A 16,266-nucleotide genomic window follows, 5' to 3' on the forward strand; every position below is an offset into this window, starting at 1 on the left:
CACTGAAAGAGCTGACTGACTTTCTTCCGTTGTCTTTTTTAGAATAAAAAGATTCAGTTAAATAATAAAGCAGTCTCACTAGTGATTACACCATTATATTAATAATATGGTCCTATCATTCTGGCATGGGGTTGGGCATTGAAAACATGATAAACACTATATCAAACTGATATGATAATTGGACAAAAACATTTTTCATATTAGTGTCCTAAATGGACTATATCACATACCTACCCTGGCCATGACAGAGACTTGGCAGAGAATGAATCTAACATACAGGATTTCCTGCCAACCCGTATGAGTTTCTACAGACACACACCTGGTGGGCCATCTGGACCAGAGAGACCTTTCATCCCTTCCTCTCCCCTTTTAGGGTCTTTACATTCATCACCGGGATGACCATACACACCCATAGGACCAGGATCACCTAGAGAGAAAGAAGAAGAAGAAAATTGTTTCGAGAATGGGATAAAGAAATGTTGAGATGCTTTCCAACATCCACCAGAATAAAACCAAAAACGTAGTAAACTTTGGACACAGCGACTTGTTCAATGGACAAAAGCGAACGCAAAATGAAACAAAGTAGTGCTTAAAAGCAACTGTGATGGTCTGTTAATCATTATTTTGTAAATGATTATTACCATGGGCCTAGCGTTACCTATTAGCAGGCACAATGCATGCAGTCAATGTGGGTATTCAGTCACTTGTTTAAAAGTGACTCATTTAAATCACAGACCTAAGATTTGCATTTAGCTTTTTGTTTTCAGATAGTTTAGGATTAGTCATCTCACGACTGCTAATAATAACAGGGTCCAGTAATAACAGAGTACAACACATTGCCATGGATTTCTTGCTTGAGGCCATTAGAAGCTCATTTGAGAAACATCATCTTGTTGTTTAGGATAACCATGTGTACAATTGTTTTGTTTACAATTTTAATTGAATGACAAAACCTGCTGCTGCAGCCACTCCCTCCTCAAATGACATTTCTGTTTTTCTGTGTTTCAAAACTGAAAAAACAAAACAAAAAACACAGCATGCTTCCTAGCAAGGCTGCCTATAAATAGATCATCTGATCATCAAGTAGGATTTAAATTTAAGCCAACAACTAATTTTAAAATGACTCAGCATGTGGATAGCAGTTCTGAATCATTTCCGCTATTTTGCGTCACTCAGCAGAATAGTTTTGATATTTGATATTATGGGTTCATTCCACATTCCTACATAAAAATGCTAGAGATCAAGATGTGAAACAGCAGAACAGATGGTAGCTGGGTTATGAGATGCACCTTCAGACCCAGGCAGACCCTTGGGACCCGGGACTCCGTGCTGGACGGCACCTTTTCGGCCAGGCGGTCCTCTAGAGCCCTTGGCACCTGGCAAACCTACAGCACCCATTTCACCATTTATACTTCTTCCTGAGAAAGACAAAGAGAGAGACAAAAAAATGGAAAAGATGTGTGCAATGTATTGATGACTAACATCTAAGTGTGCTTAGACGGTTGCAAAAGCATGTATACACTGCTGAAATGAATGAAACACACACACACACAAGCACATGCTGACACCCATTCTTACCACAGAATGGTAAGAAATATTGGGTTGGGTGAATATTTTTGCGTGACACTTCACTTTCAACCCAGCATTGACACTGACACATGTAGAAACTACGCCTGATACGCTCCTACAGCACCTCAACCATGCCAGCGTCTCTGCCGTGTTGAGAATGGAGCGGCGTTGAAATAACGGGCATCGGTGCTGAGGTCACAACGTACCTTTAAGACTTGTGCAGTGGTCAAAGTGGCCAGTGAACGTAGGTGGAGGGTAGGAGAGACAGAGTAGGTAATGAGTGTACACACACACACACACACACACACACACGCACACACACGCACACACGCACACGCGCACACACACACACGCACACACGCACACACGCACACACTCACACGCGCACACGCGCACACACACACACACACACACGCACACGCACACGCACACACACACACACACGCACCTACACGCACACACACCGCACACACGCACACGCGCACACGCGCACACACACACACACACGCACACACACACACACACACACGCACACGCACCTACACACACACACACACACACACGCACACACGCGCACACACACACACACGCACACACACGCACACACACACACACCTACACACACACACACACGCACCTACACACACACACACACACACACCTACACACACACACACACACACGCACACACGCGCACACACACACGCACACACACACACACACGCACACACATGCACACGAACACACACGCACACACACACACACACACGCACACACATGCACACACGCACACACACACCTACACACACGCACACACACACCTACACACACACACATGCACACACGCACACACACACCTACACACACACACACACACACGCACCTACACACACACACACACACACACACACACACACACAGGATGATGAGTAAAATTATGGCCCTTACCCACTGACCCGTCTTCACCCTTTACACCCTTGAGCCCGTCTAATCCAGCCAGGCCTGGTAGCCCAGGACAACCTGAAAGAGAACCACATTGACCAGCCAATCATCTGCTTCTTTAAGGTTAAACAATAGAAAGATTTGTGAACCCCATAGAATAATCTCAGTTTTAGCATGAATAACTCTTCTTCTCAGACTTCATAATTAATAAGCAGTGTCTTATTTAACAAATGACACATACATCATTTTACATTGCCAGAATCTTTACAGGGTTTAATAGAATGTGAACGATGCTAAAGGTGGTTTTAGTTGGCTAAAGACCACCTAGATATTCCATAGCACGAGTGGAGCAATATTCTGTGGAGTGCTGGGACTGTAGTTAATATACTCAGTGTTGTATTTGGAGACATACCACTGAAAACCCAGCATATGAACAAACATCCCAAATGTGAAGCGTAATGCATATTATATAGATTTAATGGGCATGCTTTGCTGACTCCAGTCCTAAAACACAAAGGTACTCCTAGCAGTATCGGACAGTTCTGTAGCAGACTGGCAGAGCATCGGTCTATGACGTAAAATGCAAAGGAGGTTGGGTCACACAGCATGACGGTAATTCAGCACGCAGGACAGAATCAACCGCAGAATTGCGGAAGCAGAAACACGTCTGTAGTTTAGAACAGCTAATTAGCTAATTAGAACACTATGACACTACACAAATGCATGCGAGTGTTCCAGTACCTCGTAGCCCGGGAAGACCTGGTGTTCCGTTAGATCCAGGTGGTCCCATAGCCCCATAATTTCCCACTAAGCCGTGCTTCCCAAATGGGCCTGGAGGCCCAGTTACACCTTGAAAAGAAAGATCACACACAATTACCATATCACGCATTGGTCCATGTTCCGGTGGCTTTGATGCTGCATTTTTATCTCACATTAAAAAAAAACAAAAAAAACCCAACCAACTAAAAAACAAAACAAAAAAACAAACAAACAAAAAACCCCAAAACAAAACCCCACGCCATTTGGAAAGCATAAAAAGTGTACCTGGAGGTCCGTGTGGGCCCCGGTCTCCAGAAACTCCAGGACACCCAGCCTTTCCAGATGGTCCAGAGGGACCCTTCTCCCCTGGACCCCCCTCGTCTCCTGCACGAGCTGTTGGTAAGTGGGGTGAGAGGGGGCAAGAGGATTGTGTAGATTTTTATTGTATCATCGTGTACCACACACTGCATATGCTCCCATTCAAATGTTTGGACACACATGATTTTAGATTCTTCAAAGTAGCCACCTTTACTTTGAAAAAGGCTTTCTCTCTGTGTTTTTTTAACCAGCTTTATGTTCCAGTTACCTGTGATATCTCGCACATGATGAGCAGGTGTGGGGGTGAGGGGGTAAAGATTTCAGTGTAAACTATTTGCTGAGGAAGCATTGAAAATACATTTTAATTATAGAAGTGACATGTTGCAGGCATAGAGAGACATGAGTGAATGTATCAGAGAAAAGCTGGTGATTGAAAGTCCAGAAACAGGAAAAAAAAACAAAAAACAGAACGATAGGTGCTAATGGTGGGGCCCAGCAGCAAAAACAGGAATGAGTAGCTTCATGAACAGTGGCTTGAATGTGAAGCACTAGAGAGATGGTCACCTGTGGGCCTTCAACAGGAGGTAGTGCAATGTGGGATGGTTCCAAGTGTTTACTAAGACACAGGTGATTGTGAATTGGTGAGTCATTGTGAACTGGTGAGTGATTGTGAGGTGTGATTGTTGGTTTTTTGGCTGACACAATTCTGTGTGTGTGTGTGTGTGTGTGTGTATCTATCTATCTATCTATCTATCTATCTATCTATCTACAAGCTTTATGTTAAAGACACATGATTAGGGCAGTAGACTTACCTGGGCGGCCAATTTCTCCAGACGGGCCTTTTGGGCCCGGCGGTCCAGGACAACCTACAGACTCTCCTCTATCACCTAGTCAGAAACAACAGATTGAGAATGTGAGAAGAGTTGAAAAGCACCATGAACAGCTTGATATGGGAACCTGTGGATGATGATGAATTGAGTGTCAAGACATTTTACATATCACATATCAGATTGGCAGCCGGTGCAAAAAGAAGGCAACAATTCCAGAAAAATCCAGCCAGAACTTGATCTTTTTTTCATGGTGACCAATGATTTTGATGCATCTAGATTAAAAGGCTTGACAATGACCAATTTACACGTTACTAAGATCTAAAAAACCTGTCCGGTGTGTATGTATGTATTTTTGGAAGGTGAGGTGGGGGTCACTCAACCTTGCAGTCCCATATTTCCAGGGCCACCAGGATCACCTGGTAATCCGGCCAATCCTGGTTCACCCTGAGATCACAAGACACATATTAAAAGCAGTTCAGTGTGTGGCAAGTCACCTATGTCTTGCATAAGAAATGAACTGTGTGTAGCATTTGACCCCAGGTATGACACCATTATCGAGGAAACAGCCATGCATGCAAACAATCCCTAGCCATTACTTTAGCCAGCTAGTTATTAAGTACAGCTCTTTGATTAAACGCTGAGATGTCGAGATACAGCCGTTTAGGAGCATGCCCTTTCTATAATTACTCACCGGCTCTCCAGGACATCCAGGATGACCGCCCATGCCTTTTGGCCCTTCGTAGCCTGAAGGTCCAGGCTTGCCTGGCTTCCCATAGGCCCCTGGTGGCCCCTGATACCCAGACTCGAATCCTGGAGGTCCAGGCTGGCCTGGAAAACCATTTAACCCCAGAGGACCCTGCACACCTTTGTCACCTGAAGGAGTGGGTTCGAGAAAACACCAGATTGTTCCTATAATTGAACAATATACTGACCTTTGTCAGGAATTTCAAGTCATCATTGTCTTTGGTTTTGTCATATAGAGAACAAAACAAAAATATTTGCTTTTAGATACCTTTTCAAATGCGAACGACAAGATTTTTTAATGCAAGTTTTTGGAAATTCCTAACACCTTAGAATATAGACATACACTACTCAAAAAATTAAGGGAACACTTAAATCAAATCAGATCTCTATGAAAAAAAGTTGAAAATCTTTACTGATATGAGTTGTGAACTTGAGAACAAAATAACATAACAATGGTCAGAGGAAACTAAAATCATTAACCCTGTGATGACTGGATTAAAAAAATATAAGTAAACAACTGAAATCACAAGATGATCCAATTTCCCTGATTTCATCTTGGCAACACTCAATGTGTCTTAGTAGAGTGCATGGCATTGCACTACTGTATGACATTCCAGAGGTTCTTAACTGGAACTGTGAGGGCCAGTCAATGACATCAATTCAGGCACCTTCATCATCCAGAAGCACCTGGAGGAACCCAGGGCCCACTGCACCAGCACAAGGTCTGACAGTGGTTCAGAATATTCAATCCCGGTACCTAGCAGCAGTCCAGGTATGTTCGGCTATCATGTGGAGGTTTGTGTAGCCCTCCAAAGATATGCCTCCCCACACTGACCCACTGCCAAAGGGGACAATGTGGCAGGCAGCATAATGTTCAGCAAGGCATCACCAGACTCTGTCACGTCTGTCACAGTGTGAACCTGCTCTCAACTGTGCAGAGAATGGGTGGACCTGCCAATTCTGGTGTTCTCGGGCGAACGGTGCTGGATTGTGAGCGCCGGCCCCAACAGAGGACTTCAGGTCCTCATGCCACCCTCGTGGAGTCTGTTTCTGACAGTTTGGTCAGAAACATGCACACCAGTAGCCCACTGGAGGTCATTTTGCAGGGCTCTGGCAGTGCTTCTCCTGTTCCTCCTCACACAGAGCTAGCAGATACCAGTCCTGCTGCCGGGTTGATGCCCTTTTTGTCCAGCTCTACTGTAACGGCCTGTGTTCTGGTATCTCCTCCATGCTCTTGAGACTTTGCTGGGAGACACAGCAAAGCTTCTTGCATCAGCACGTATGGATGTGCCATCACAGAGGAGCTGGACTACCTGTGCGACCTGTTTGGGCTGCGGGTACCGCCTCGCTACCAGTAGTGACAAGCACACTGGAAAAGCACAAGGATTGTCTGTGGCCGCCACGTGCAAAACTGTTCCCTTTTAAGGGTGGTCTTGCTGTTGTCATTTTCATTTGCACAAAGCAGGTGAAACTGATTCAAAATCGCTTAAGCTTCCTAACTGGACGGATTGATAACCCTGAAGCTTAACTGACTTGGTGATATACTGTAATGATTAAGTGTTTTTTGAGCAGGGTGTTTATTATATGAAAAAGGTAGAGTAAAACTGGTGTTTAAATCAGTTAAAACCGCTGCATTTGTTTTTGACGTGTACACACTTATGAATGAGACCTTCTCAGTTATTTACCTCTTGGCCCGGGGCGGCCAATCGGTCCTGGGTCCCCTGGTGAACCCTTCAACCCCTTTATCGAAATTGCTTTAACCTCTCCAGACTGCCCGGGAGCTCCTGCCCTTCCTAGAAGTGAGACAGGATGGTGGTGGTGTCTTAACCAAGTGTGCATCTGTTAAAATTTGTAACCAAAGCCCTGTTCTTGGCACTGGTCTAGCAGGACTAAGTGCCACTCTGTCCACCCCCAACCTGAGAAATAGACAGTTAAATACACAGACAGGCAGATAGGCAGAAAAGACAGATATAGATAAACAGATAATAGATAACGGACAGACAGTAATATATTCATAGACGCACAAGCAGACAGACAAAAAGACAGGTAAGTAGATGTGCAGATAGATAGATAGATGGATAGATGAAAGGATGAAATGATCGATGGATTGATGGGTTTTCTTTATTGGTCCCCAAGGGGAAATTGTCTCTGATCCATCTATTTGTTGCTAATGACTGGCATGTCAAATTCTGCTTGATCCACTTAAGAAAACATCAACAGTTCCTGTTCTGTCTGGAGATTACATGTACACAAAATATTCAAATGAATTGAAAACTAAAAATAATATAGAAATCACATAGAAGTACACAAACTGGTTCATATAATAATGAAAAGGTTGGTGGGTGGCTAAAGATCTGCATATGCTAACCGATGTTCTACAGTATGTAACCACATAAAATGCACCTATAACACAAGTATACCTAATAAAGTGCTCAGTGAATGTAGGTATTGTGTAGGTTGGTGTTTCTAATAAGTGGATGATGAGTGCAATTAACTGAAATGAACTGAAAAGTTATTTTGAGCTTCCAAATGAGCCTTGGTAGCCTCTGCTAGTTATGTGACAAAGTACCTTTTTCTCCTCTGTAGCCGCGTTCCCCTGGATAACCTGGTCTCGCACTGTTCCCCTTTTCACCTTTCAAGCCTTGATATCCTTGACATCCAGTCTCACCCTCCCAACCAGGTGGTCCATCCATACCAGGTGGTCCAGGCAAACCTGAGTGGTACCACATCATGACATCATTGGCACGCAAACCCCTAAAACTGACATCCTTGCTCTGAGGTGTTCATAATTCCTATCCTGCCAAATGCTTCTTCATTCTCCGGATTAGCTCAGCTTGATGGCCGTGTCATGCTGTGTGTTCTAGGGTGTCTGCCTTTTTCTTTATATATGCTACCTTTAGGTGACATTATGTGTAAACACTGTGCTAGTTTCCACTGCTACGCTGATGATACTCAGCTATATGTCTCAGCCAAATCAGAGGACATACATCATCTTAGTATTACTGAGGAGTGCGTAAAGGATGTCTGACACTGGATGCTGAGAAACCTTCTCCCACTTAATCCTGCCAAAACAGAGGTGCTGCCAAAACAGAGTTCTCTCGTTCGAAGCTCATGGAAATATCTAGGACTGCCTTTTTCCACCCCAGGAACATTGCAAAGTTTAGGAACATATTCTCTTCACATTATGCAGAAAAGCTAGTCCATGCATGTATCACTTCAAGATTGGAGTACTGTAATGCCTTACTATCTGGCTGTACCAATAAGTGCCTAAACAAGCTCCAGCTAGTTCTAAATGCAGCAGCCTGAGTTCTTACTAGAACTAGAAAGTTTGATCACATTACTCTTATATTGGCTACATTACATTGTCTCCCAGTAAAATTTCCTATTGATTATAAAATACTTCTAATGACCTACTGAATGGTCTTTCCCCACAGTACCTTAGAGAACTCCTATTGCATTACCACCCACCACGTCTGCTCAGATCAAAAGGTGCAGGCTCTTAACTAGTACCAAGAACAAGAAAATCAACCACAGGGGGCAGAGCCTTTTCCTATAAAGCTCCCATACTCTGCAATAAACTTCCTGTCAATGTTCAAGACTTAGTCACAGTCTCAATATTTAAGGCTAAGACGAAAACCTGTCTGTACAGTCAGTCGTTTTATTAAATACTTCCCTTCTTAGGTAGAGGTGTAGACCTGGATGTTGCCATAGCAACATCCGCCGGAGTCCATCTTTGCACATTATAGTTCCCTAATTTACACACCCTCGTACCGGGACGTGCCTAATAATCCATGATCTCTTTCTGCCGAGGCACACCTGCTCTTCACGTCATGTTGTTACTGAATCTCGACCCGTCTCATCTGCTGTGGTTCCTCCGACCTCCCCCTGATGCCCCCTGCTGTAGCCCATCACACCTCCACCCCTGCCAACTACTTCTCCATTTCCCTTGACAGACGTTCTCATGCAAGATGGGTTGCGGGCACACGTGCACCGTCGAAACCAGACTGGGACTTCCAGAAAAGCGGAATGGAATTTTATTTCTATTTCTTTCCTTCTTGTCTATATTGTGGCAATTTGAGTCTTGGTTCCTCTCAAGGTTTCTTCCTTATGGAAGAAACTCTAGGGAGATGGCCCTTCCACTGTCGTCATGCAGCAATAATATGTTGTTGTTGTAACCAAAGAACACTACTCATCATGCATAGATTTTTTTACATAAAGGTGATGCATAAATCGAGTAGCTACTCCCATCTCTGTAATTTGTGGTCTTGTGCTAAAATTACTTTGTGGACTTATGCTCAGAAAACGAACCCTGTATGAATGGTAGTTAAGAGGATAAAAGCAAACTTTTTTTTCCTCAACTCGAGAACAGTTCACCTTCCTTGAAGTCCTTACCCTTCGGGCTATTTTCTGCAGGTATCCCAGGATCCCCTACAGGTCCTTCATAGCCCTGTACACCAGGGGCCCCTGGAAATCCAGGGGGGCCACAGGTTCCTGCCACACCTTTGGTTCCCACCCCTGGGGGGCCAGGCATGCCGACTTGTCCTTTGTCTCCATAGGAACCTAAGGCGCACACATATGTACACACCATGTGTTTTAGAACATCTGTATGAAGAGTAGCTTCAACAGTCATAGCTATACAATTTGAATGTTAAAGCTGCAGTCAGCATACAAAATTTTATGTGGGCTCTTTAAATACATATACGCTGTCGATTTAAATTGCATTTAGGATACGGAACCTCAGACTTATGGATAAAGTGGACCCACTCACCGGGGTTGCCCAGGCTGCCAGGGGGTCCAGTGTCTCCCACAGGGCCGGTTGAGCCAGCCGGGCACTGCACTGCACATATCCCTGTAGGCCCCTGTCTTCCTGGCAGCCCACTGGCTCCTGGCTCCCCTTTCAAACCGTCTGCACCAGGTTGACCAGGAACCCCTGGACAGGCCCAGACAGTTTTTTTGATAGAGATTTATTTAGAGTGAGAATTGTCAATACAAGAGGTATCAGCACTATGGTTATATTTCTCATGCAACTATTTTCTATTTATTTTGATTAAAATATAACTTGTGGCTGTGGTGTATAAGCTCCTCCCCTGTAAGTCACGTGGTAAGGCCTTCTTCGCATGCAGGGGGAGCCACATATGTACTGTGAATATCTGTAATGTAACCACACCCCTTGGGGATTGCATAAACATGCACAGGATTTATGTTAAGTGTTAATGTGCCTATTTAAACCCCTGTCCGTGTGTGCTCCCTTCGTTGGTCATTGTTGCTACCAATGTCTCTACGTGAGTCGCTAATGTGAACTATAGCTGTAGTCCGTAACGTCTGTGTTTGTTTTAACCATTTCGTGTTTATGCGTATATTGTCAGTGTTAAATGTTAATAATGTTCGCCTTTGTAATTGTACACGAGTTCCACTTGTGTCGTCCGTGTTTATATGTCAATAAATGTCATGCGCGAACGAGGAAGTCTGTGCGTCCTGCCCCGCACCCTGTGGCATTCGGGCCGACGGCATTACACTACTGCTGTGACTGCGCTTGTGAATGGCTAGATATTGGGCTGTAAATGTGACACCATTAATGCTGCATTAAACCCAGTGCCACCTGAAAGCCACCTCTCGTGAATCTGGTACTAATACAGAAATGAAAGCTAACATCAGTAACATTCCCCTATAACATACCTTCTGCCCCTACTCGCCCTGGAGGACCCAGGACTCCTTTAGGCCCAGTGCATCCGTCGGGACCAGGGGGGCCCCTGGGCCCTGGGGTTCCTACAAATGAGCTTCCAGTGGGTCCTTTAAGCCCTGGGGGCCCATAAGAGCCTTTTTTCCCAGGAAGCCCAGCAAAGCTCCTCCCATCAAGTCCAGGGTGTCCTGGCAGTCCGACGGGGCCAGGAGCACCTGTGAGAACAAAGACCTGGTGAGTGATACTTCAAATACAACAGGAAAAATAGACACTGTTTACCTTCAACTTTACATTAACGCAGAAAAAGTATAAAAAGCAAAACTGGAAACGAATCAGAACAGTGCAGACTGCATCAAAACCATGGGCTATTAATTTCTGTCAGAGTCACGCTATGCTATAGTCTTTACCTGTGGGTCCGTTAGGCCCTGGACAACCGGCAATGCCGCTCTCCCCCAGTGGTCCAGGTTGTCCGCGGTTCCCAGGGGGCCCTGAAATTCCACTTGCTCCTGGACAACCTGAACAGAACGTAAAAACATTGCGTACAAATCTTTTCACTTTAACTGACATAACAGATCATAACTGGATTATTTGGATTTATTAAAAAAAGTAGCACATTCCTCCAATAAAATGTGTCCAATAAAATAACAGTCATCTCATTTTCATTTGATTAATTCATTTGTATTTCCTTTATTCACACACTGATTACTCAACAAGTGAACAACCACCTAATTAACCTCCCAAGAGCCATTCTACATTGTGTACACTATTGCCACCTAATAATTAGGGAAACTAACTATACTGTCGATGATTAGGAAATAGTTTATTTAAAAAGTGATATCAGACAGTTATTTTATTATTCATGTAACATTATAAAACTCCACTGACCTCATATAAGGACATGTGCATCTCACAAGACTAATGAACATGGTGGTTCTTGTGCTACAGCTACCTTGATCCCCGATCTGTCCCTTAGGTCCAGGGTCTCCAGGTTGGGTGGGTAAACGGGGCTGTGTATCACCTACGCACAGATGAAGGTGACATGTTTATTCACATTCACCTCGAGGAACGTACAATATTTTCTGTGGTTTTTACATCAGACATCGTCACTAAGGGGTGCCTGAGTAGCACAGTCGGCCATAAGGAATGCTGGGATAGATGAGTTTAGTTCCTAGTAAGGCCAGTTAGGTCTAAACTTATAAAGTGCTTTACATAAGAAACAATAGTTCACAAAATAAAGTCTAATAATTTGAAAACATTTGACATTACAACAAATTGAAATATAAACCTGATATATATATATATATATATAAGGCCAAAGGACCCCAAAAAGGCCATACTAAACAACAAAACAATAAGAAATATGTATATATATAAAAATATATAGATTTTTGGAACTCTAGAGTTTATGAGCTATATGAGTAAATGGTCCTTCACCAACTCAGTGAAACCTCGGGAGTAACAGTCTGACTCAGGTGACTTTTGAGGTGGTAAGGATGGACCATAATGCCACAATGAGATGATACATGTCAGCACTGTCATGTCATGTCACTGGAGAACCAAGACAGTATGTAGGAACTGACAAACACTGAGGAGAAACGTGGGTTTCCACATCTATATCTGAAGCAATCCCGGGACAAATCCTTGGCAACGTTTCACTAACCTTTTCACTAACCTGCAGTTTAGTATTTCCAGCCCTCGTAACATGCCAGACTGTGGCTGTGTAAGAGCAGGGGAAGCCATACAGTGCGGTTGGCCCCCGTGACCGGAAGTGCTAACAGAGAACAAGTGCCCTTTTCTAAACGTAGTCAGAAACCACACGTTCAGATTGGGTCCATTGTGAAGATCATTATTAATGCACCTCTGTGCTGAGCTTTTGCCTCATGACTCATGACTCTTTTGTTCATTCCATATGAAAACTGCACGCTTAGAACATGTGTGTTGTGTCAGTGCGTGTTTTACATCATTGCCTCCATGCATTCTGCAAGACCACAGAGAAGAAATCACATCCAGGAAAAATGGAGAAAAATACTGGTAAAGAAAGCAATATAGGGCAGGTCTATATATACCTATACTGACTATACATCTGGAATTATTACTTTGACTGTCAGACTTAATGGTGACCTTCTGGCCCTTACCTCTAATCCCTTTAAGTCCAGTAACACCTGGACTTCCTTGTTGTCCTGGCTTCCCTGCTAGTCCTCGTACACCAATTGGTCCAGGAACTCCTATACCCTGTGGTCCAGTTAAGCCCCTGAGGCCCCTAAATCCAGGGTTGCCTGGAGTTCCCCTGTCACCAGGGAAACCAGCAAAGCTGTCACCCTAAAAAGGCAGAAAATAGCAGTGAGTCATTGGTCAAATCCATATTTCATCAACAGCAACAAAAACACCTATATACTCAATAATCAGCTCATCAATCCATCCACTCATTGATACATCCACCTACAAATTCATCCACCTTTTGATACATCCACCCATTGATTTATCCATCCAGCCCATGCTATTTCTAGTTTACCACTTGTGCAAACACCCTAAGCACCAAATCAATAGAAGAGCCCAACGCAAAGTTAGGTTGAAAGAGAAGACCACCAGCACGTGTGCCTCTGCTCACTATGACTTAGAACATTTTCACTGTGACCTCTTGCTGACTCACCTCTGGACCAGTATGTCCAGGAGGCCCAGGACACCCATCAACCCCTTGCTTGCCGTTGACTCCATGAACACCAGGTGGCCCTTGTTCTCCAGGATGCCCCTTTTCACCTTCAGTTGAGCGATAATTAGTTTTGCAGTTTTAAATACTCCACAGGACACAGTGTAAGCCATGTGCTGGACGTATGTCTTACCCTTGCTTTTCATCACATATAAGTTGCCTTTTTCTCCTTTTCTCCCTTTAGGACCTGATGTACCTGCAAATCCCTGGGAAATGCACAGCGCACACAACGGGCAGCACACATTATCCGTGAGGGAACCTAATAATCAAACTTTTATGCACAAACACACAAACCTTATGACAAACAATGAAACAAGATGTGCATATAAGAAACTATATAGTAGACGCTCCTGCTACTACTAATTCAGAAGCACTTTGCTTGCACAGCTGATGAAGGATCTCTGCCCAAAACGTTCTGTTTCTCTGGAAACTTCAATACAAATTTGAATATCCCTACATCTCTTACTACGATACTACAGTACCACCCTTTACTTTGATGACAAATTTGCATGTTCTTGGTGATGTCTCACATCTGCGTAGGTTAAAGCACTAAAGTTTGAAATGAAAACTATGTGTTGAGGGGGCGGATAAAATGGGATTGTGTTTTTTATTATTTTATTTTGGCACAAACCATTAAATTATAATGCTTTAACACATGAACTCTGCAAGTAAACGCTGAGAGTAGTTTCCTCACAGTGTGTCCTCGCTCTCCCATGTCTCCAGGGAAACCACGTTCTCCTAAAGGCCCAGGCTGGCCATTCAGCCCTGGATCTCCAGGATTCCCAGGATCACCTGGTTCGCCGCGAGGACCAGCAAAAATAAAGGCGGGCCCACATTCACAGCCACCGGTGTCACCTAGAAACCCATAGCACACACTCAGCATAACAGAAAAACCACTACATTCACATTCACTGAGATGATTACATATTTTAAAACTAAATATATCTACAACTAAATATAAGTGGCATGAAATGTGGCAAACGTGTACAGCCGTCTTGTGGTCACAAGAAAGAGCAAAACGTTCAGCACCATGGACGGCACCATGAAGCATGTATCATAACACAATACCAATGTTCTCAAAATACTAGCAGGAGCCAGTTAATAACACGAAAATATCGTACCCAGAGCCAGATGCTTCCATTCGTTGTTATGAACATAGATAATTTTAAATACAAAAAAATCTGAGTGAAAATACATCATTTTAAAATCTTAATATTCTTTCATACCACCACTGTAACGTGTCAACATTATACATGTAATGTTAATGTATAAACATGTGTACTACACTATCAATAAGCTGTGGTCTAATGAAAAAAGAACATTTTATCTTACATGAAGGAAATGCATTTCCTACATAAAATGTGATTTTCCTTTCTGGAATTGAATGGACAGTTTATGTAGATTATGCTATATTAAGATGTTCTATGAACATATATGGAGTAGAAGAGTGAACACAAATACAGCATTAATCATGATATATTTACTGAAAAGGATCTTTAAACCTGGGACTATTAACATTGACACATCAGAGTTATTATGAAGCACCTTTAGTACAATAACATTACATTTCTCAGGTAGAAAAACATTAAGAACAGCTTGTGTTTACATTTTTTAATAACATTTTGAACCGATTGTGCTTTAAATCTCAGCTAAAAACAGTCCCACAAACCCGCACAGGACAAACACCGTGCCTTTAATAGCAACATTCCAATTAGTACCCAGCCAACCAGCCACACCTGCATACATTGAGCACCAATCTGCACCCACCAATCGCACTCTCCAATCACTTCCTGATCCCAATCTTGTTTTCTTTTCCCTATTTCTTTCCTCATCCTCAGCACATTCCCATCAGCCTCTGCGAAAGCCTGTGGCACGCTGCTCTGAACTCATTTCTCTTGCCCCCGTGCCTGCCTCCTGCCTCCTGCCTCCTGCCCCTCGCCTCTGGGCTTTGCTTAGAGGCCCGCACGGACTGTACGGACACCGCAACTATACGCCATCGTCTCTTTATACTCTGCAGATCTGAGCATTTGTATGTAATCAATGAGCTGATTGGCTCATTCAGTCTAGAAGTTTGAGGCATGTCTTTGATTTATGGCATATTATTCCAGGTTAAGTATTCAAAAATCTCTGCATATTGCTTATGAGCTCACTATGTATGATATTCTTTATGAAAGTAATGACCTTCAAATGAAGTATTATCCAAAAACGTATTAAGAGCGTTACAGCATAACTCTCACCTTTACTGCCCGTAGTACCTTTCACGCCAGGTGGGCCCCTCTGCCCATGTGCACCATGATCTCCAGACAGGCCAGGAACACAGTAGTACCCTACAACACACACACACACACACACACACACACGGACATGCACAGTTTTAATAAGTCTCTAGTTAGCATGGAGTTAAACCAATCCTGCAATTAGACCAGCTCTCAAATCCAAAGAAATCTACACCCATACAGGCCATGGTTTGAGAGACAGAGTGACATGGGACACACTCACCTGGGGAGCCAGGCTTCCCCTGAACCCCTGGTGGCCCTGGAAACCCCCGTTTCCCAGGTTCCCCAGGGATCTGCTCATTCCTGGTTCTTCTTCCGGGATTTCCTTTCTGACCTTTAATCCCAGGCACACCCCCCAGCCCTGGCTTGCCAGGGAAGCCTGAGCGAGTGAGGAATAAGAAAGATGAGGAGGGAAGAAAGAAAGACAAGGCACGGCAATTT

At 43.7% G+C, this 16,266-nt stretch overlaps 1 protein-coding gene across 1 annotated transcript; it reads right to left on the bottom strand.

Moving 5' to 3' along the window:
* Positions 1 to 349: 349 nt before the first annotated feature.
* Positions 350 to 13,729, bottom strand: LOC113588975 (collagen alpha-1(I) chain-like). Its single transcript, XM_035534367.1, has 15 exons — positions 13,683 to 13,729; positions 13,493 to 13,599; positions 12,978 to 13,161; positions 11,792 to 11,860; positions 11,250 to 11,357; positions 10,839 to 11,057; positions 9,931 to 10,092; positions 9,537 to 9,722; positions 6,848 to 6,955; positions 6,319 to 6,407; positions 5,110 to 5,246; positions 4,799 to 4,862; positions 3,556 to 3,663; positions 1,290 to 1,385; positions 350 to 427 (listed from the first exon to the last, which is right to left on the bottom strand). The coding sequence occupies exons 1-15, from the start codon at positions 13,693 to 13,695 to the stop codon at positions 350 to 352; spliced, it is 1,728 nt and encodes a 575-aa protein (XP_035390260.1). The 5' UTR covers positions 13,696 to 13,729.
* Between the last annotated feature and the right edge of the window lie 2,537 nt (positions 13,730 to 16,266).

The sequence above is a fragment of the Electrophorus electricus genome, chromosome 15 (assembly GCF_013358815.1).
Source record: "Electrophorus electricus isolate fEleEle1 chromosome 15, fEleEle1.pri, whole genome shotgun sequence".
Lineage (NCBI taxonomy): Eukaryota > Metazoa > Chordata > Actinopteri > Gymnotiformes > Gymnotidae > Electrophorus > Electrophorus electricus.

Bases quoted from the DNA above. Each gene is read 5' to 3' on its own strand.
- LOC113588975 (XM_035534367.1), bottom strand. The intron at 13,162-13,492 runs GTGAGTCAGCAA...CTGCCTTTTTAG, and splicing joins CTGGACATACTGGTCCAGAG to GGTGACAGCTTTGCTGGTTT. The intron at 3,664-4,798 runs GTTGAGTGACCC...ACTTACCAACAG, and splicing joins TGGAAATATGGGACTGCAAG to CTCGTGCAGGAGACGAGGGG.